Consider the following 18,348-nt stretch of genomic DNA (forward strand, 5'->3'; position numbering starts at 1 on the left):
TAATCTTGACTTTCATGACCGCGTTACATTATCTTCCTTGATATCGTGATGTCTTCAGAGACGACGAATTCTCCAGGATGGCACTCTATACGACCTTGGATACCACCTTTGACGCTCTCAGTGCGTGAGATTACCTCCTGTCTCCGTGACCTTCATATTGTCTGCAACAAGTACGGGAGACACGGATCCGCTGCTGGCTTGCCTTGGTATCGAAGCACAAGAATCGGATGAATGCAGTAGGAAATAGATGACAGGGAGCTGAAGAGGCCGTCCATCGTTTCTGCCGCACTTGGCTGGAGGTCTCTCCGTCGAAGTCGACCGGTCTGCATGGCGAAGGGTGTTCATTCGAATCGACGACAAGGCCGACGAGGCAGTTATCATCATCTACGGCCTGATGCCAGGCAGGCAGTATGATGTCGACCTTGAACTGGTCCAAGGTGGCCACAAAAACAATATCCGTCGACAAGTCGTAACCGAAGTCGGAGGTGAGAATCGTTTTCCTCTTTTTCATAGCTTATAGTAACCGGAACAGACTCCTCCCTAGGCCTTGAAGGAGCCGCTGAGAATCCTGACTCATCGACCATGGACTCTTCAGTGAGCGCTCCAGAGCCGGCGTTTTCCTCCCCGTCCACCTCCCCTTCTCCAAGTACACCATCGTCCAATCAGCACCCATCTCCAGGATTCACTCCCTTAACACTGGAGGACAGGTTGAACCAGCTCCAACATACCTTGAATATCATGGCCACCGAACGAGAAACTCTTTCAGCTACCCTCAAGTCAGCCCGTCGTGACGCTCAAAAGGCGGATGCAAATGTACGGTCGGAGATTGAAGCCTTGAAGCGCTCTTCGGAGAAAACAGCAGCAGCCGAGCATCGTGCAAGACAAAAGGTACTTGCCCTGCAGGAGACTGTCAAGCGCGCGCAGCTCTCTACGAAGGAGATGGAGGCGCAAGTTAAAGAGGAGGAGGAGGCGCTCCCTGATCTACAAGCGCAGAGGGATTTGAAGGAGGGAGAGTATCTGAAGATCAAAGGAGAGGCGGACCGTGCGAGAAAAGTAAGGGAATCCGAGGCAGAGAAGGAGCGGAAACGTGTCGAGCTAATGAACACAGAGCTCAACAGCCTGAATAATAAACTGGAAAGGCTCCAGGCGAAGAAGGAGAAGCTGGAAAAGAGCACTATACCCGACTTGGAGGAACAGCTAAAGGTTATCGAACTCGAGATCGAAACCGCCGAGTTGGATCCTTTTGGATTCTCGTTCACTCCTGATGGTCAGGAACTGGACGATGATCCCATCCTTCTCCGTTCTCATCAGAATAGCTCGTTCCCGCGACCTTCGCCTGCACCAATACAGCGACCCCAAGGTTCTTGGAGTAGTCCACCTCGACAAGCTCAGCGCTCGTCTTCTCTGCATCATCAAAAAACGCCAGTAGTACTTTCCAACCCCCACCGCCAGTCTTCTCTGAAAGCCACACACCATTCGAACTCCAGTTCTTCGTCATCTTCTCCATTGCCTGCGGCTACATCAACACTTTCAAGTCGCGCGCCACCGTTTGAACCTGGGAAGCCATTGAGAGCGGCCATAGTAAGTTGAAATCTTGCGTTGTCTTTTGCGTATCTCACGGTAGTTTTATGTAGTGGGCTGGAAGTACTACTTCCCATGACAGTCGTGGTGGATAGAGTTAGGTCGTGTGAAGAGTCTCATCCTACCACGGACGCCACGGCATTGTTGACATTGTGGCGCCAAAAAAGAAAGACCAGCCCCCAGAGCTACTGACTTCTTGCTATGGAAATACGGTGATACCCCGCTACCTGGGCTGTCCTATTACCCAGCTCGACGATCGGATTGTTGAGTCAATCAGGTTTGTTTTAGGCGTACCGTACAATATGTACACAAGCTAATGTGCAATCTCACGGTTTCATGATGATATGGAGAGCTTCCTTGTTCTCTCTCGCCTCGGGAAATTCTTCTAGCATGAAGCTAAAACCGGTCTGGTTTTCTAGAAGGTTAAACGTGTGTGGTGTGGTGGCGTAATACACTGACCATGATTTTCGCTCTGATCCTTCCGCTTTCCATAGGGTATCGCTCCTGGGAAGGTCTGATGCTGAACCATAGTGCCGACAATATATGAAGGCCCCGTACAAATCAGTCAAGCTTCAAAGTTCGTACCCTGATTCGGATTTTTTTTTTCGACGGCAACCAATTGACTACTGGTCTAGGATCGGATGAGTAGACGACATCAAGCAGTAGCGTTCCACCCTTTCCGGAATAGTTAATTGCGTCATTCACAAGTGATATAAAACCCGTCGCCTCAATAACGGTGCCAAAACCAAATGGGTCATTATCGTTTAGCTTCTTCCACTGCACATTGATTTGTGCTCTGTCGCATTCCGATTTGACGTAGTCGTCTTCAGCGCCCATCTCACGGGCGATCTGCATCTTTTTGGCCCTTGTTGCTGTGAGTACAACTTGGGCACCACCGGTACCTTTGAGGATTTAGGCCTAGTCAGGAACACCGTCGAACAAGAGGGTCACGGATCAGAGTCTCACCGGACGCACCATCTCCGAGAACGAGGACCTCTGCTCCCGCGGGCGTGGTGAGAATGTCCAAGGAATGGGTTATGCATGCCATCGGCTCAATTAAGGAGGCTTCTTTGTCGGTAATCTTCGATGATATCCTGCGGACGTTCTGTAGGCCTGCACTAAGGCCGAGGTCCCTGGTAAACAAAGGTGGCATCATGTACGGCAAAACATCCCCGTCTGTAAATGCCAGCCATGGCCTGCATGTTTGCAGCGGTCATAACATCCACGTTTACATGGTACAGTGACAAGAATCGCACTGATCCAGTATCAAATCTCATGCAACGCTTAATGATCATAGGCAGGGTCGTACACTACAATAACGGGATCTATGACGCATCGTTCACCCTCAGCGAAGCCTTCTACAACTATCCGAAGAGAAATAACCGACAATTCCGTGTCCAAGGACCTGCGTAAAATTATATGCCTCAACGTTTCCTTGAAATCGGGAGAAGGTATAGATATTCGCATACAGGCGCTTCCGAGGTTTGGAATAACCCGAATTGGCCTGTCATACAGTGGGTGATCGGTGTTTCCTTTTTTCTGCACTCCAGGCTCTTACCGTGTGCGATGCGTCGATCCGTGCTATAGACACCGCCGCAGCCAATTAACACACTAGCATCATGCAGCAACATCAACAGATTGATGGGCGTCTTGTCATCTTTCACTAAAACCCCAGTATCTGAGGTTTCGGGTATCGGCGTCCTCGAGACTTGGAAGATGCTGTTCTATGTTCCCGTGTATTCAGTAGAGAAGCACAGGTGCTCATATAGGATGGTGTACTGACACCGTGAAAGCGCAGAGTGTCCGTCATCTTTAAGGGTTGATGCGAATTTCGGCTCTCGCTCGTTCTTTATATAAGTACTAGTGATGAGAAAGCCCCAGCAGACGATTATAGTTTTTGCTTTGAGAAAAATTGTCTCATACATAGATTCATCAGCAAGTCGTTGCATCAACTTTTTACTGGTCGTGAAAATTACCTACTTGCAGCTTGCTCGCTACAACTCTGTTTACACGTACAAGTACCGAAAAGGTTTTTTGTTAACTTGATGATAGGTTTTCGTCGTCACATATTTCTTTTCAACGTCACCCATGCATTGACTAAATCATGAAGACAATCAACTGTCTTGATGTGCGAGGCACAAACAGCTTTCTCGTGATGACCTTCTCTTCTCGTTCGAGTGGATCACAAGATGGAATGTCTTGTAATTTTAGTCGTCCTGGGTAAAAGCGATTCTGAGCTGGTGCATGCTCATGTAAATAGTAGGATCAGAGTAGGATCACTGAATGAAGTTCCAATACCTCGAATCGAGAATGCACCTGATTAGCCAGACCTGGAGAAATTTCAACCCTTTCCATATGGAATTACCGGTCTACGATATGCAGCAGTCTGTCATTTTCACAGTAACTCCTTGAGAAAAACGCAAGATAGCAGGAAGTTTTGAGGTCACTTTCGTTATCCACGTGGTGACCTCGTTTCATCAAGTTGCAGTAACCAGGAGAATTCGTTCTAATGGAGATCTCTAAGAACCTCAGAATTGCTTACTCCGGAATACAAAGAAGATAACCAGGGGGAAAGATAATCTGGGGAAATCTAACCAAACCGAACCTGACCGTGTCTTGATATCGTTAGAATTCACGGCTCGCCACTGGAACGGCCGAGATGCGCACCATCGTGTTGAATGAATTATCGATACTGAATTCAGAGAGAGAAACATAGAAATTTCACTGTTGAGATTAAATGTTGACCAGAAGTATAGTCACTATAGACGCGCTTGAAGCTTGCAGGAGGGAGAGTGTTCGGGACGAACCGCTCCGCAATTCCCACGGTCTGTTTATCAACTTTACCCCCAACATCATGAGCACATGCCAATGCCACTTTGTCAACCTAACACCGTCTCGGTTGGGTATCTGCTTTTTATATCAAGTCTTCGAAGATCCGAAATCAGGACATTCTCATCATATCTTTAGTCTTCAAAGCTTAACCCTCAGCTTGATATGCTAGCAAGGCATGTCGACAGATCATGGAAAGGTTCCCACCTACATGTGTATTGGAAGCGCACTGTATACTCTACTAAAGGGTTGCTCTGCCTCTTGCTTGCTATTTGGCAGCGATGTCTTTGCCAAGACGTCCACGTCGTTGTATATTTTTGCCAGGACTTGACATTAATTCGGCTAATAGCGATTGTCGCAGCTTCTGGGCCGACAATGGCATGACAGGCTGGAGACAAGTGACCAAGCAATCCTCGAAAGGTGGATCCAGGACGGCCATTGTCCAGAATTCCTGGATTACAGTTAGCCGGACCTATTCTCACGCAGTTACATGGGGGCGGTCCTCCGGTTGTCGACACGGGTGGATCCAAATGTCTCCAAGGCATTTACAAACGCGTAATCTATGTCTCGAAGCCCTTTGCTGGGGGTAGAAGAAGGCTAGATGCGGAGTATTCAATGTTATTCCATCCGATAAGTGCATAACTCCCTTCCCTAACGTATCAATGATGGTGACGTATTTTGATTATATAGGTGATTATGGCGCGTCGAAGGAATCGCCTTGCGATTGATTAAGACACCCTATGGCCAACTAGGGTTGTGCTTATCTGGTCATTTGACGTTGGGGTACAGACAACCCCCAGGTGGAGTACCGCGTCCACTGGCCACTCATATGTCTCCGGGTCGATGGCCAAAACCTTCCCGAAATGGGATCAATTGAAAGATGTGCGTAAAAATGCTCGGCGGCCTAGTATGTCGGTCGATGCGCGATCGCGCGCGTTTTATGTGCTTCACTGACCCTGAGGGTGCCTTCTGTCCATCAGATTTCGGATGAGATACATATCGTCATACCCGCCGGAGAGATAATTTTGACCCTGCGGGTATGCATTTTGGCAAGATCCACATCTCGACCCTTTTGGCTCATGAGACTTATGCCTTTCTTTCAGAATTCTGACATGATATTAAAAGGCTGTTTGCACCTCGCTAGCAATTGCCTTCGACCATCTCCGTGCTTAAGGCATTGCATATCCGGCCATCTCGTCCTCTTTCTGTTAGCGCCCTTCCGGCCATCGCTTCAGCTACTGGAACCATGCACATTCTCCCACAAGCTCTCGTGCTTCTCTTTTTCGTGACGTGGGGGGTCAGGGCTGCCCTACTGACGTCCGTCTCCCAACTGAATCCTGGCGGCTACGACTTCATTATTATTGGTGGTGCGTATGCTTTCAAATGATGACCATGACATGTACTGACGCTTCCAGCAGGCGGAACGGCGGGAAGCGTGCTGGCCAATCGTCTGTCTGAGAATCCCAAAATCAAGGTGTTGGTCATAGAAGCGGGGATTAGGCTAGTATCACATTTAAAGTCTATCCTGTTCCTGTTCCTGACAGAGGTGCAACAGCAACGAAGACATCCAGGATGTTGACATTCCTTTCCTTGCCACAGCGTTGCCCTCAACTAGCGTTGATTGGAACTTCACGACGACTGATCAAGGTCAGGTTTCAGTCAGACAGCATGTAGGATGATGTTCACTGGAAGCCCCTACAGCCGGCCTTAACAATCGTTCGATAGAACTGGCAAGGGGTTTCGTGCTTGGGGGAAGCAGCAGTATCAGTGCGTAGGAATCTGACTACACACTAGACATCCATTGATTTCATCATACTGTCCTAGACTACATGACATGGAATCGTTGCTCAAACGACTACTGGGACTCATTGGCAACTGTGTCCCAAGACCCTATGTGGTCTTGGCCTGCAGTTGAGTACTACTATCTGAGGGTCAGCTCATCACTTCGGTATCTAGCTTATCAGTATTTGACCATGTCGGAATGCGCAGACTTCTACGCTAGTCCCTCCCTCCGACTGGTCACAATACCACAGGACAAGTGGTCCCTAAGCTCACGGGCAGGATGGCCCTGTGCAAGTTAGCCTTCCTGGTTATGCGACGGAACTCGATCAGCGCGTTGTAGATTCTGCCTTCATTCTCGGTGGCCGATTTGCCTACAATGAGGATTTCAATACCGGAAAGTCGGTGGGTCTTGGTAAGTCACATGTATCGAGTATCGCAAGTCTTTAACTTGGTATTTCAAGGCTATGTACAGAACGCTATAGGAAACGGGACTCGGAGCAGTGCTGCAACCGCGTACCTTCTACCCATTATCGACCGTTGTAATGTCGATGTCATTATCTCGACGCGCGTTACCAAAATTTCGGGATCCCTCACGGCTTCCGAGATCGACACAGTCGAGATTGCTCAGAGCGCTAATGGTATATCCTACTCGCACCCTTGATTCACGGATTTGACTTATTAGATCGCAAGGCACCCGCACGAAAATCAAAGCGAAAAAAGAGGTGCTACTTAGCGCAGGTGTGATGGGTATGTTCACATCCCGGCTCTAAACCATGTCAATAGATCCTTGATCAATTCATTCTTCAGGAACGCCTCACCTTCTCTCGCTTTCCGGAATCGGGCCCAGAGATATTCTGTCAGAGCTAGGTATTGACGTTATTGTCGATGCGCCGGCCGTTGGCGCCAACCTTGTTGATCACCCACTGGTCGCGAATTACTTCACGGTTAATTCAAACAACACATGGGACCCTATCCTCCGGAATAAAACCCTATTTGGGGATATTCTCGAAGACTGGGAGACAGAAAGGCAAGGTTTATTCGTTGACACACCTGGGAACACACAAGGGTACTTTAAGTTGCCAACTTATCCCGGGGGTGTGGATCCATCAACAGGGCCGCTGTCGGCAAATACGGAAGTCATATTTGCAGTAAGTTATATGAACGGCACAGAGGATTTTTAACTTTTTGCCTGACATGACCTGTCGAAGAATGGATTTGCGCCCTTTGGCCCAGCATCCTTCCCGGACAGCGGCTCTTACATGAGTGTCCTTGCAGCCGTTGTCTCGCCGACGTCACGTAGGTACCTGTTTTCTTATGCTTCCGACCACACTCACCTTTTCCCAGGAGGAACGGTTGTCATTAACTCCACTGACCCTTTTGCTGCACCAGTTATCGATCTCGGCATCCTGAGCACCGAGTTTGACATAGTGGCTATGATCCAGGTTATTAAGGACATCCAGGCCATCCTCGCCACCTCCCCTTGGGAAGGATACGTCACCGGTATCTATGGAGATCTCGCGAATGCCACTACGGACGATGAATTGACGGAGTTTATTCGCAACAACGCGGTGACTGTAAACCACGCAGTTGGGACAGCGAAAATAGGTGATGTAGTGGACTCGCATCTCAACGTAATTGGTGTGTCAGGACTGAGGGTTATTGATGCTTCTATTCTTGTACGTTCATTCGCCCCTTTCCTGATTTTCTGGCTGATAGCACATTTAGCATACAATTCCCGAATGCCACCCACAAGCCATCGTTTACACGGTCGCTGAACGTACGGCAGCGCTAATCAAACATCAGTACGGTATTTGAAGTGAGGGGCTGTTGGTGATTTATACAACGGAGCCAATTTAATGACGGTACTATACATGTAATCGATACTTACGGATAGCAATGATCTCGGCATAATGGATCCATACACAAAGCTGGTACGTTGTATGATCGATTGATATATGTATCGCAGTACGTGGGCAAAGGTAGCTATTAAGGAGTTGAGTGCAGATGTAATTTGGAGTGGTTTCGGAAGATAACAAGTTAGGATGTGTCGACCACGAAAAAATATTTTTCCGTCTATATAGCAGGTCGGCTTAACACGATTGAGAGACGATTGTTTCCGCTTGACTAGAGCGGATTATTACATTGCAGTCAAAAGGAACTGGGTGGCTGGTGATTGCAATCAGCCAAAGACTTGACTAATTTGAATGAAACCTACTGGGCGAGGCCCTCACAAAACTCAGGAGTGGGCACTATATACTGTCCGTTTTTATCTGGCAGTACCTCCACAGTGAACATGGAGAGAATAGACGCCAAGGCAAACCAAAGAGTGGCATCTGCTACTAAACGTCCGGGGCATATCCTGACAAGACGTCTCAGTCTGTGGTTTACCAACAAGAAATTAACTTGCCTACGGCCATAGCCAAATGCTGCACCAAAGTGTGGTTCGCCGCGTCCGTCTGGTTTAGGCAGAAACCGTTCAGGATAAAACCGCGAAGGGTCATGGTATACACTCTCGTCGAGACTTATTGCTCTTGATACAGACAGGTTTGGAAATTGGGCTCCTATTAGCGGCATATAGAGCATGAGGCGCACCTAGCATTAGCAAATACTACTGATCCTTTTGGGATGAACATTCCTCGGTATATATCGTCGTTCATAGACAAGTGAGGAAGTCCTATTCGATGCGTGAGAAATCAGATACGGCAGCAACCAGATAGCAGATGCGCAAACCTAGAGGTATGACTGGAAACCACCTGTACAAATACACAACTAAGTTTGGATGATACAAAACGCAGTGGTGCTGACCGTTTGATTTCTTGGTATAAGGCTTCTACGTATGGAAGATGTGGTCGATCATCGAGATTGGGCAAGCGACCCCCACCTAAGATGCCGTCAATCTCCACCTGGGCCTTCCTCTGACATTCGGGATGACGCATCATGAGAAGTAGAAATATCGAAAGAGTAGCTTCCATCTTTTAAGCATAGACGTGGTCAGCGTGGTCATTTTGTGATGCGCCAGCTTACAGAATCTACTCCTGCGCCGAAGATGACGGCGGCAACACCCTTGATATCCGATATCCGCGCTTCAGTCTTACTGCCGGTCTCTAGCATCTTCTGGATTTCCTGACCCAGAATCGAAGGGTTACTATGCCCTTGTTCCTGGTTGGATATTAAATTCAGCACTTGACATCCCTTGTCAAGGAAAACACATACAATATCTTGAATAAGAGTATTGTAAGGAAGGTCATGTATTGTCTGGGGAACGCGGCTCCAAGTGCGGGCCCACTCTGCGAAGTATGTGCCAGGAAACCAAGAGGGAAAGTGTTGCACTAATGAATAAGCATCAATAATCCATACTGTTGTCAATACAGAAGAGCTCGCATACGGAACGGAAGAAAGTCGACCGGAGTATTTCCTGGGGGTCCCGAATTATCGACCGAGATCGTATGCTCCCTGGCAAGAGTGAGGTATATGTCGTCATCCGAGGTGATTGTATGACCGAACGCAATTTCGACAATGATAGAGGTCACAAAACTAGAAAGTCTTGTATTCAAATTATCCATAGCTTCATACACATGACCAAATTACCGGTGAAAGGCTTCTTCATAACCAGCGGGTTTTGCGAGCAGACCTTTCAGGAGGATCTGGACAGCCTGGATCTGGATGGGCTGGTACGATTTAATTTCCTCGCGTCCCAACGGCTGCGAAATCATCTTTCGATGCTGAAGAAAGCGTTTCCTATAGGGCAAGAAAGCTAAGGTCTGCCCCCAACCCATGCTATGAAGACGTTGAACAATGAATCAAAGTACACAGATTCATAACACAGACATATCCATGATGATGAATTTTGGTCTAGAGCTGTAGTTTAGACCTCTCTTCTCGAGTAAATCAGTAGCAGCTTCGTTGCTACTGAGTATGATGATGGAACGTCCAAGTACACGAAGTTGCATGACATCGCCTGGGAAGATCTTCAATATCTAAGATGTGAACGAAGAAAGAACCTCACCATGAACCTTAGACCACTCATGGAATGCGTTCTGCTGCCGCTGCGACGGTATTATCCTGAGATGTCCTATAATCGGGTCGGAAGGGGGGCCGGGAGGTAAAGGGGGGTTTGTCGCAGACGCTTTGCGTGCCCAAGCCCTTAGAACTATCAAGGAGAATACCACCATAGTACCATACCCAAACGCTATAAGGGACTGCATGGTAGTGAGACGAAGGCCAATGCCGCATTTGTATTCCACTTTCCCAGCAGTATCTATATGTATTCTAGAAAACACTGCGGCTGCTCACGAGTTGATTCAAGTTCCCATCAAACGCCACAAATGATAACACAGACCTTCAGAGGCAACATTATGAAACCGCTCATGTAACGTAGCTGTAAGCCTGTAGTTACCTAGCCCTTGTATAAGTTCAATGACACTCTGTCATGACATAGTGGTCGATGGTGGTGAAAGGAAAGAGATTGTCCGGTGATGCGGGCCGGCCACCATCAGAAGCTCTTCATCCCCGCTTTTTGACAGCGTAACGCGCATACTAGACTGCGGCAATAAAGTCAATGATTCGCTATGTTTAATGTAATGATGCTGTATAATTAAAGATCACAATTTTTTGTAAGAATACGCGCAACGCTAACTAGGAGTAAGTACGGTGCTCGACAACAGGTATACAAAAGAGCTCACCTCAGCCTTCTCTGTCCGTAAGAGAGCAAAAGCTGAGGCGCTAACTACTGGGTACGCAGTATAAATACTACTCTAAAGTCCGAGGAAGCGAGGAATGTAAGTAAAGAGTAAGAACGGGAATTAAAACAGAGAGTCGCAGTGTCCAAGAAGAGGATCGTCGCAACGATGAGCAAGAAGTCGGGATGACAGCGTGCGAGGCGCTCCCGAGGGCTTGGAACTCAACATTTTCTGTACGACTCTCGTGGTTGCGAAGTCTTCAAGAAAAATTTGATTTGCACCAAGAATAAGTGTAGATCCGTCTTACATTTGCTTCGGTATGTATAGTCCCTTTCAATATTTTATAACGTCAAGGTCATTGACGGAATGAATGTGGCGCTATATCGCAGCGATACACATCTTTGGTATTCATTCGCGTAAACATCCTGATCAGACACCTGTTGACGTCTTCGGCGTCTTTTTTCTCTACGATAAGGACGACGATGTTAGGAGAGTAATTTATTGAAGCAGAAAAACATTATATTTTTTGAAGGTTGTCCCATAACCCATCACGATGAAGCCTCACAAGAGACTCGCTTCAGATAGGATTATGTCTGCAGCCTAATAGAGAAACTGTCAACAGGTGATGATGGGAGGCGATACACGCTACATACCTTCTCTCCAATTGCGTAAGCGACGCTTTGTATGTTGCAAGACAATTCCTATAGCGGTAAGTACATAAGTATGCAAGAGGATAAGAAACCAGGGACATACCAGAGGAATGATGGAGCAATCAACCTTAAATTAGTTTTTTCAGTTTGATCGGTGCATCGATAACATTAAAGAGAGACCGGATTCTTACCACTCTTAGGTTTTCCGAGCCATACACACGAAGCCGGCTGTCCACAACGCCTCCTAGCTCCTTAGGCAGCATTGACGCCGTGCCCACAGGGTGATGCACTGTAGCCAGAGTATCAGCGACAAATCTGTTAACCTCGTCTGCAGGAGTGTTTTCATCGAAGGGCGGGACGGTGACAGACTGAATGGACTCGGCGACAGGACCGGTTTTGTAAAGACGTCGCATGAATGAGATCATGCTGGCGAGGACACCAGCATCGGCGGGATTAGCGAGGTACCTCGGGTCGAGGTCAGGGTGGGCTTTGGGGTTGGTGGTGGTGATATGCACTCGACCACGGGTAAATGGATGCATGTAAGACACGAGAAGCGTTGTGTACCGTTTCATGGGATCTGGTGTCACGCCTGCCACAGGGTAATGTCCATTAACAGTAAGAATTCTGCGGGCACAGGTTAACGAAGCAGAAAGAAATCAAGGATATACTGACTGAGAAAACACCTGATTCGGATCCTTTAACCACCCGCGAAGGATCTCATACTGTTTCTCCATTCCAAGACGAACCGACGGATGTAAAGCGTCGAGTTCTGGGATAGCAGAGACGCTTGCACATTTCTCCCAGTCGGCTAGGTTGGCTTCTGATCCAAAAGCCGCGGCAGGCATGAACGCAAAACATGACGAGACACCGGCCAACAGACCCTTACGCTCGGCGCTGAACGTACACCAGGATGTGAGCACTTCGTTCTCGTCAAGCAAGCGTGACTTGAACTTACTAGAGTTTCTGTTGATCGGCCAGCTGCTCCGGATCGCCGAAAATTTCAAAAGTCTTGAATGATTGGTCGACTTCGACGACTGTTGGAGCCAACGCGTGATCCTCTTGGGAAAGGGGGTCAGCATCTCTTGGTCGGTCTTACTAAATGACACAACGCACGGAGATTTTCACCGACACCAGGCAGATCGATGATGGTGTCAATACCAAGCGGAGCAAGAATCTTTGAGTTCCCAACACCAGAGAGCTCAAGAAGTTGCGGTGTATGCAAGGACCCTTAGACACACCGCTTAGTTCTCAGCAAGAGTGGAGATTGAAGGCTTCAAATCGTACCTGCTGACAATAATACTTCTTTCTTCACATTAACTGTAGACTTAACACCGTCCTTCTCGATGTCCACGCTTGTTGCCTTCTGCAGACCTTCTGCACCAGCCGTGAAGTTGATCTACGCCACATCTTTTGTTTGAGATTCGAGTCAAAAGGGATTAAAGCTACCTTTGTAGTCAATGTCCCTGTTAAGACCAAGAGATTGGGTAGGTGCTCATTAGGGGCATAATATCCTGACGCCGCATAAGAACGGGTGGCCGTTTTTGAATCCACGGACGTCGGCGCCAGGAACGCTCCTACTGGACGACCACCACTCTGACGAATACTTCATCAGTGGCGATAATGAAACGCATTTTTTAAAAATCACATTATCTGGGTTACGGGGAACACCTAGGCATTCCAACGAATCTAGAAGGGGCGCATGGATTTCGGAAATCTGAGGAGGATACGACTTTGCAATAGGACCTAGTTCGGGTGTTATTGATGAGCGGGAAAAATCAGAGGTGATGAAGTGAAGTGCCTTCGTATCCATGGTTCTTCGGGTCCGGGGATGCTGCGACGCGCTGTCCGTCGACAGATTCATCCGGTGTTTGAACGCGCTCGCTCTATACGCTAATGAAAAAAATGATCGCTCTGATAAAGAGGTACCTGCCTTCTTCATGTACGAGGATAGCGAATCCCAGTTCCATCCTTCATTACCGAGCTCCTCGATCGCGTCGAGTTCCTCTTTTGAAGGTCGGACAAATCCCAAGAAGTTGAGCTGCAAAAGGTATTAGCATATGGATTACTCGCCTAATATTCTAACAAGCGAGCAGACCATTGAGGAACCTCCTAGACCCTTTCCATGAGACTGTAGAATTTGACGATTACCCGCATGTTTTTGTGGGACCTGGATAAAAAGCCTGTTAACAAGATGGCCTGATCGAATTGAAACTAAGATTACGCACTGTGTAATACGTCCAATCATACTGGGGATTGTGAATGGCCCGACTCATCATTCCTAGACACGATTTACAACTAAAATAGATCCTTCCAACTTACACATACCTGGTACATCAACCAAAGGATCATTTTGATGATAATCACCAGCTTCAATAACAGCTACAACGGTGTTCGGACGATTCTGTGCTAGTCTTGGTGCAAGATCCGATTGAGCAGCTTGAAGGGGATGAAACGCGATCAACCTCACCGTGTTGCAGTCGCCAAACCGCAAGTTCCTCCCCCAACGACTAAGATGTCGACATCAGCACCAAGAAGATCCTGTAGGGAGACTATGGGCATATCGAGAGGACGGGAGAACAGTGAGAGATGGAGAAAGAGGCTTCAAGCATGGTGATTTATGAACCATGCTTACCACGATGACGTTAGGACGAGAACTCGAAAGACTGATGACCCTTGGATCAACGATATACATATGGAGAAGGCTAAGAGCCAGTCTCGTTGCCGAAACGACGCGTAAGCATCTTCATTTAAGCGCCTGACAGCCGGGTCAGCTGCGAACAGTTGAGGTTTGTCAGAAAGCTGTCGGATTCATGTCTGTGAAGGTTTAATGGCGATCAACGCCAGCTTGCGTAGGGGATAAAAGCCCGGACAGATGTTCGTACAATACAGCTCGACCTTCATCATTCACAATGAAGGCTTCCGAGCACAGAACAAGAAGTATTCCTTTTGGGCGCTGCCAGTCTTCTCCATCTCGTCTTCGACTCCATTCACCAACGCATCAAATTCTGCTTCAGAACTCACAAAGCCGAAGCCGCCGACATTCAAGATCGGGGTCTTCATACCCCGAAAGACGCTACACATATTTCTGGAAATAGAACAAAAGGGATTCTCGTAAGTGACGTAATGTATGAGATAAGGTCTGATACGCACTTTCGATCATCGCTGCCCTCCGCGCCGCAAAGTGATAATTGAATCACTTCGACACGGACATCAACAAAGCCTGCATTCCTAAGCATCAAGGGCATGGCTTTGTAACAGTCCATAAATAAACCCTTGGAATCAAGCAAGGTCCTCATCAGTGATTGAAACCGAGCGGTGAACGGACCAGCACGCCAGGAGCCGGCCTCGCAAAGTTGAACCCAACCGCCAGGAGAGATAACCCTGTACATCTCGCTGATTGCAATCGGCCATTCCACTTTGCGCAACGCCGCCAATAATAGCCTTTGGTGAACCAAGGTGAAGGTATTGCTCCAAGACGACGGAAGTCGGGTGATATTTTCAACTGAGAACTTGATATTGTTGGGATATGTGGTGGGAAAAAGTCGTGTTATAATATCCACACCATGGAGACGAACGGTAGGAGGTAACTGGGGTGCAAGCTCCAAAAGCCAGATGCCTGAAATAAATCAGTCGGAATGAATCAGGGCGTGCGAGCGGTGCCACCGGCTAGATTACCTGTACCAGTGCCCGAATCTAGGACTTGATCATTGCCTAAGAGACGGATACAGGGAAACAGAAGGGCCCCGCCAGATGTTCGCCGTATGACCTGGTGTTGTAAATTCAATCTGGAGTCATAGGGTTGGTAGGTGCATATGGATACCATATCGCGGTGTGGTTACATACCTTTGTCGCTCGAGTTCGTCAGAGGGAAGCACGTACTGCGAGCCTGGAATGGAGTGATGAGTCCTCTCTGTGTGCTGAATACGATTCATGACAGAATGGATGTGGGTTTAGTGGAATAGAGCCAAGAGACTGAAGATCCATTGTTATGAACCTCCTACAGCGCTTGGGACCCTGTGATCGGACAGCTAATCGTACGAAGACATCGGTCCTTCACAGTTACTCATCCTAGTCTCAGTCTGACGCGGAGCAAACGAAGTAGTCACAAGAGACGCCTCATGTCTTAAGCGAGAAACTTAAAAAACAGAGAAAAAGACGCGAATAGTTGAAAGCGGTAGGTACAATGCCTTGGCTCTTCTCAGAATCCAAGAATCGGGCATGATGACGACGGTTGCAAACGCAATGACGGTTGACCAGCCGACCATTGAGACTGCGCTTAGCGCGATGGAGAATTTGCCGGAGAAGCAGCCTGAGAGGGAAGTGACGTCCTGATAGCCAAAATTCAATACCCGACGAACACATTGCAAAGATACTTACATACCTGTGACCTATTCTGCTCGCCGCCCCCGGGAATACGTAGCGCCAGAACCAGAGATTAGTAGCTGTTGGTTTGATAATGCCGCCAAGGGTAACCAGACTCAGCGGAACTTATCGATACAATCACGATGCCCCACGAAAAACCCGATGGTCGCCTTCATCAACAGTGGCGGAATGCTACCCACGCTGAACAAAAGTAGCTTGGTGGGTGGGTCCACGGTCACGGTCTGCATATGGTAACCAAGAGAACAAGAAACGGCAGTTTCCGAATTCGAAGTTTGAATCAACGACATTCAACTCGGAATCTGGGGCACGAAAATATGGTAAGGTAAGAACATGTTACGTTGTGTTCTTCCTGTATAATTTTATCGTGAGATACAGTCAAAATGTCACAAGTCGCAAATTTAGGATTTACAACCAACTAGCTGCCACTGCTCCAAAGTTCAGCTTGTCGATCCGGGATTTTGTATTCGGATAAGCCTGTCTCGTTATCTATTCTTGTCCTGACGGAAATCTGTCATCATGAGGCATAGAAGTTGTGTTGTGGCGAGCGACTTGGGGATAAGATGGCCTCGATTTCGTCAAGACCCTTTAATAACCTGGAATTCTAACCGAAGTAGTCACCTACGTGTTCTTTCCCTTCCTTCATGCCATGTCGTCCGTCCCCATTGCTCAGTTGTAAGTGCAAATCATCCGCGTAGTACCATCTTGTACTGAGTGCGGTTTTTTTGCAGGACTGGTCCGTTGGTAGGACATTGGTTCTCATAGAAGGTTCGGGTTACTGATCGGAAAATTCTGTTCAGGTTATCGGACATTTTTTCAACTGGGGACTTTTCGGTGCCTTGACTCTCCAAGCATGTGGGTCCAACGTACTCTATACTCGCTAAACGTCTAAACGGACCGATTCAACAGACATATATTACATAGCTTTCCCCACCGACCGATTTTTCCCTACAAAAGCTTTGGCTCTGATTATATATTTATTTGAAATCGCGCAGACATGCATAGCAACTAGTGACGCTTTTAGGAATTTTGGTACTGGGTGAGTCTTCTGTCTTTCCGAGTGACGTCGTCCTCACGTTCTTCGCAGTTGGGGCGATCTAATACAGCTTGACGCGCTTGGCACTTATTGGATCAATGGTCCGTTAATGACTTCACTCGGTAAGCAAAGACTTTGATTTTCTGTCTTTAGTCCAGTAACTGAGATATACGGCTAGTCAGTGCTACGGGACAGTTTTTCTATGCCTGGCGAATCTGGATTTTGACTAGAGAAATTTGGGTTCCTTTGGTAATTGTGTTGGTGAGAAAGTCTTACTCTGTGTTAGATATTACCGTCTATTAATCGAGGCATTTTCTCTTAGCTTTCTTTGACTCAGGCTGTTGCCGGCATCTATGCAGGTGTTTGGGCAGACGAAATCGGGCACTTCTCAGAGATACAGACAAAGACATATGTGGTGACTTCGGTTCGTGGTCTTCTCTTTCTTCTTCTTCTCAGCGTGTTGACCACGGTTCTCAAAGATGTGGCTTGCGGGGACGGCTCTTTGCGACGTGATCATCTCCGTGACCATGACCTGGAGTTTGTTAAGAGCGCGCTCCGGGATCCGGTCAACAGACATTCTCGTCATCAAGATTGTTAGACTGACAGTGGAGACTGGCTCAACATGTGCAGCGTTTGCAATCATTGATCTTGTGTTTTATCGGGTGTATCAGCACAACAACTACCACCTAGTGCCTTCCATAGCACTTTCGAAGTTATACTCAAATAGCCTGTTCGCTGTCAGTGTTAAGATTGGTGATCCGGATGTTTGTTGTGCTCACTAATACCTGTCTGTAGGTCCTCAACTCAAGGGTGCGGATCGTCGGCGGCCGCACTGGAGACAGTACAGCCCCAGACCCAACACTAACAGTTAACGGAGCAGTACCACATCAAGTTATGTCAGTGAGACATCGTCAGCGCTCGAAAGTCAATTTTGCCATGGAGGAAGATGCACGTCCAAGTCGAGATACCTCGGACGATGTACTTGACGCTGATACCCATGTAAGTAATTAATTTCGAGTACTTGATGCCTTGCTGAAACACGTCGAATAGTCTCACCACGAGGCTCATGAGATGGATCAGGTAAAGGTATCTCCGTATACTGCTGTGTAGAACGACGTCTTAGTTTGTGTGTGCTGCGAGTAATCTACTGGCCGTACGATGTACGATGGTTGGGGTATTATACCTGTAGCTTATTCAACGGAGCTCCGTTCATACTAGTGTATATTGGCTGTACAAGTAGTGCAAGAACATTGTAGGGGAATAATACTGTTGGTGATTTGTTAAGTGCATCAACTTGGGAAGCAGGCGAACCTTAGTTTTTTCTGTGGCCAGTCAAAATGTAGGGAAGTCTCAGGGAACTTCAAGGAAGCGTTGCTCGAGGAAGGCTTTCGGTCCGGATTTCTCCGATGCC

The 18,348-nt window shown here is 47.7% G+C and overlaps 7 protein-coding genes across 7 annotated transcripts; 3 read left to right on the plus strand and 4 right to left on the minus strand.

Moving 5' to 3' along the window:
* Window positions 1-48: 48 nt before the first annotated feature.
* Window positions 49-1,590, plus strand: EV420DRAFT_1622562 (uncharacterized protein; the record flags this gene model as incomplete). Its single annotated transcript, XM_060475817.1, has 5 exons — window positions 49-139; window positions 180-236; window positions 267-485; window positions 545-1,428; window positions 1,453-1,590. The coding sequence occupies 5 exons, from the start codon at window positions 49-51 to the stop codon at window positions 1,588-1,590; spliced, it is 1,389 nt and encodes a 462-aa protein (XP_060325619.1).
* A 317-nt stretch (window positions 1,591-1,907) lies between these two features.
* On the minus strand, window positions 1,908-3,532 carry EV420DRAFT_1751445 (uncharacterized protein; the record flags this gene model as incomplete). The annotated part of the gene is made up of 9 exons (XM_060480369.1): window positions 3,365-3,532; window positions 3,194-3,305; window positions 3,140-3,162; window positions 3,051-3,085; window positions 2,891-2,986; window positions 2,557-2,777; window positions 2,167-2,483; window positions 2,041-2,101; window positions 1,908-1,996 (listed from the first exon to the last, which is right to left on the minus strand). The coding sequence occupies exons 1-9, from the start codon at window positions 3,389-3,391 to the stop codon at window positions 1,908-1,910; spliced, it is 981 nt and encodes a 326-aa protein (XP_060325620.1). The 5' UTR covers window positions 3,392-3,532.
* Window positions 3,533-5,656: 2,124 nt separating this feature from the next.
* EV420DRAFT_1622563 (aryl-alcohol-oxidase from pleurotus Eryingii) lies at window positions 5,657-8,007 on the plus strand (the record flags this gene model as incomplete). Its single annotated transcript, XM_060475818.1, has 13 exons — window positions 5,657-5,777; window positions 5,829-5,928; window positions 5,966-6,057; window positions 6,103-6,177; window positions 6,235-6,341; window positions 6,400-6,451; window positions 6,488-6,604; window positions 6,654-6,830; window positions 6,883-6,930; window positions 7,000-7,340; window positions 7,401-7,488; window positions 7,537-7,868; window positions 7,918-8,007. 13 exons carry the CDS (start codon window positions 5,657-5,659, stop codon window positions 8,005-8,007), a joined length of 1,740 nt encoding a protein of 579 aa, XP_060325621.1.
* A 275-nt stretch (window positions 8,008-8,282) lies between these two features.
* On the minus strand, window positions 8,283-10,397 carry EV420DRAFT_1276803 (cytochrome P450; the record flags this gene model as incomplete). Its single annotated transcript, XM_060467980.1, has 11 exons — window positions 8,283-8,358; window positions 8,408-8,722; window positions 8,785-8,866; window positions 8,923-8,945; window positions 8,998-9,164; window positions 9,217-9,351; window positions 9,406-9,521; window positions 9,578-9,726; window positions 9,781-9,969; window positions 10,021-10,150; window positions 10,199-10,397. The coding sequence occupies 11 exons, from the start codon at window positions 10,395-10,397 to the stop codon at window positions 8,283-8,285; spliced, it is 1,581 nt and encodes a 526-aa protein (XP_060325622.1).
* A 1,035-nt stretch (window positions 10,398-11,432) lies between these two features.
* EV420DRAFT_1648214 (alcohol oxidase) lies at window positions 11,433-14,080 on the minus strand (the record flags this gene model as incomplete). The annotated part of the gene is made up of 14 exons (XM_060478126.1): window positions 11,433-11,471; window positions 11,525-11,572; window positions 11,625-11,648; window positions 11,713-12,145; window positions 12,194-12,415; window positions 12,477-12,579; window positions 12,635-12,748; window positions 12,806-12,917; window positions 12,968-13,114; window positions 13,167-13,559; window positions 13,617-13,688; window positions 13,747-13,799; window positions 13,847-13,932; window positions 13,989-14,080. 14 exons carry the CDS (start codon window positions 14,078-14,080, stop codon window positions 11,433-11,435), a joined length of 1,938 nt encoding a protein of 645 aa, XP_060325623.1.
* An 85-nt stretch (window positions 14,081-14,165) lies between these two features.
* Window positions 14,166-15,596, minus strand: EV420DRAFT_909945 (S-adenosyl-L-methionine-dependent methyltransferase). Its single transcript, XM_060483956.1, has 4 exons — window positions 15,365-15,596; window positions 15,197-15,306; window positions 14,672-15,137; window positions 14,166-14,606 (listed from the first exon to the last, which is right to left on the minus strand). The coding sequence occupies exons 1-4, from the start codon at window positions 15,451-15,453 to the stop codon at window positions 14,426-14,428; spliced, it is 846 nt and encodes a 281-aa protein (XP_060325624.1). The 5' UTR covers window positions 15,454-15,596; the 3' UTR covers window positions 14,166-14,425.
* Window positions 15,597-16,149: 553 nt separating this feature from the next.
* Window positions 16,150-18,226, plus strand: EV420DRAFT_1571044 (uncharacterized protein). The gene is made up of 11 exons (XM_060474304.1): window positions 16,150-16,226; window positions 16,280-16,576; window positions 16,633-16,645; window positions 16,702-16,756; window positions 16,811-16,940; window positions 16,989-17,059; window positions 17,116-17,198; window positions 17,260-17,361; window positions 17,417-17,674; window positions 17,733-17,936; window positions 17,988-18,226. Exons 2-11 carry the CDS (start codon window positions 16,551-16,553, stop codon window positions 18,045-18,047), a joined length of 1,002 nt encoding a protein of 333 aa, XP_060325625.1. The 5' UTR covers window positions 16,150-16,226; window positions 16,280-16,550; the 3' UTR covers window positions 18,048-18,226.
* Window positions 18,227-18,348: the final 122 nt, after the last annotated feature.

This window comes from Desarmillaria tabescens, assembly GCF_030435595.1.
Source record: "Desarmillaria tabescens strain CCBAS 213 chromosome Unknown EV420scaffold_48, whole genome shotgun sequence".
Taxonomy (NCBI): Eukaryota; Fungi; Basidiomycota; class Agaricomycetes; order Agaricales; family Physalacriaceae; genus Desarmillaria; species Desarmillaria tabescens.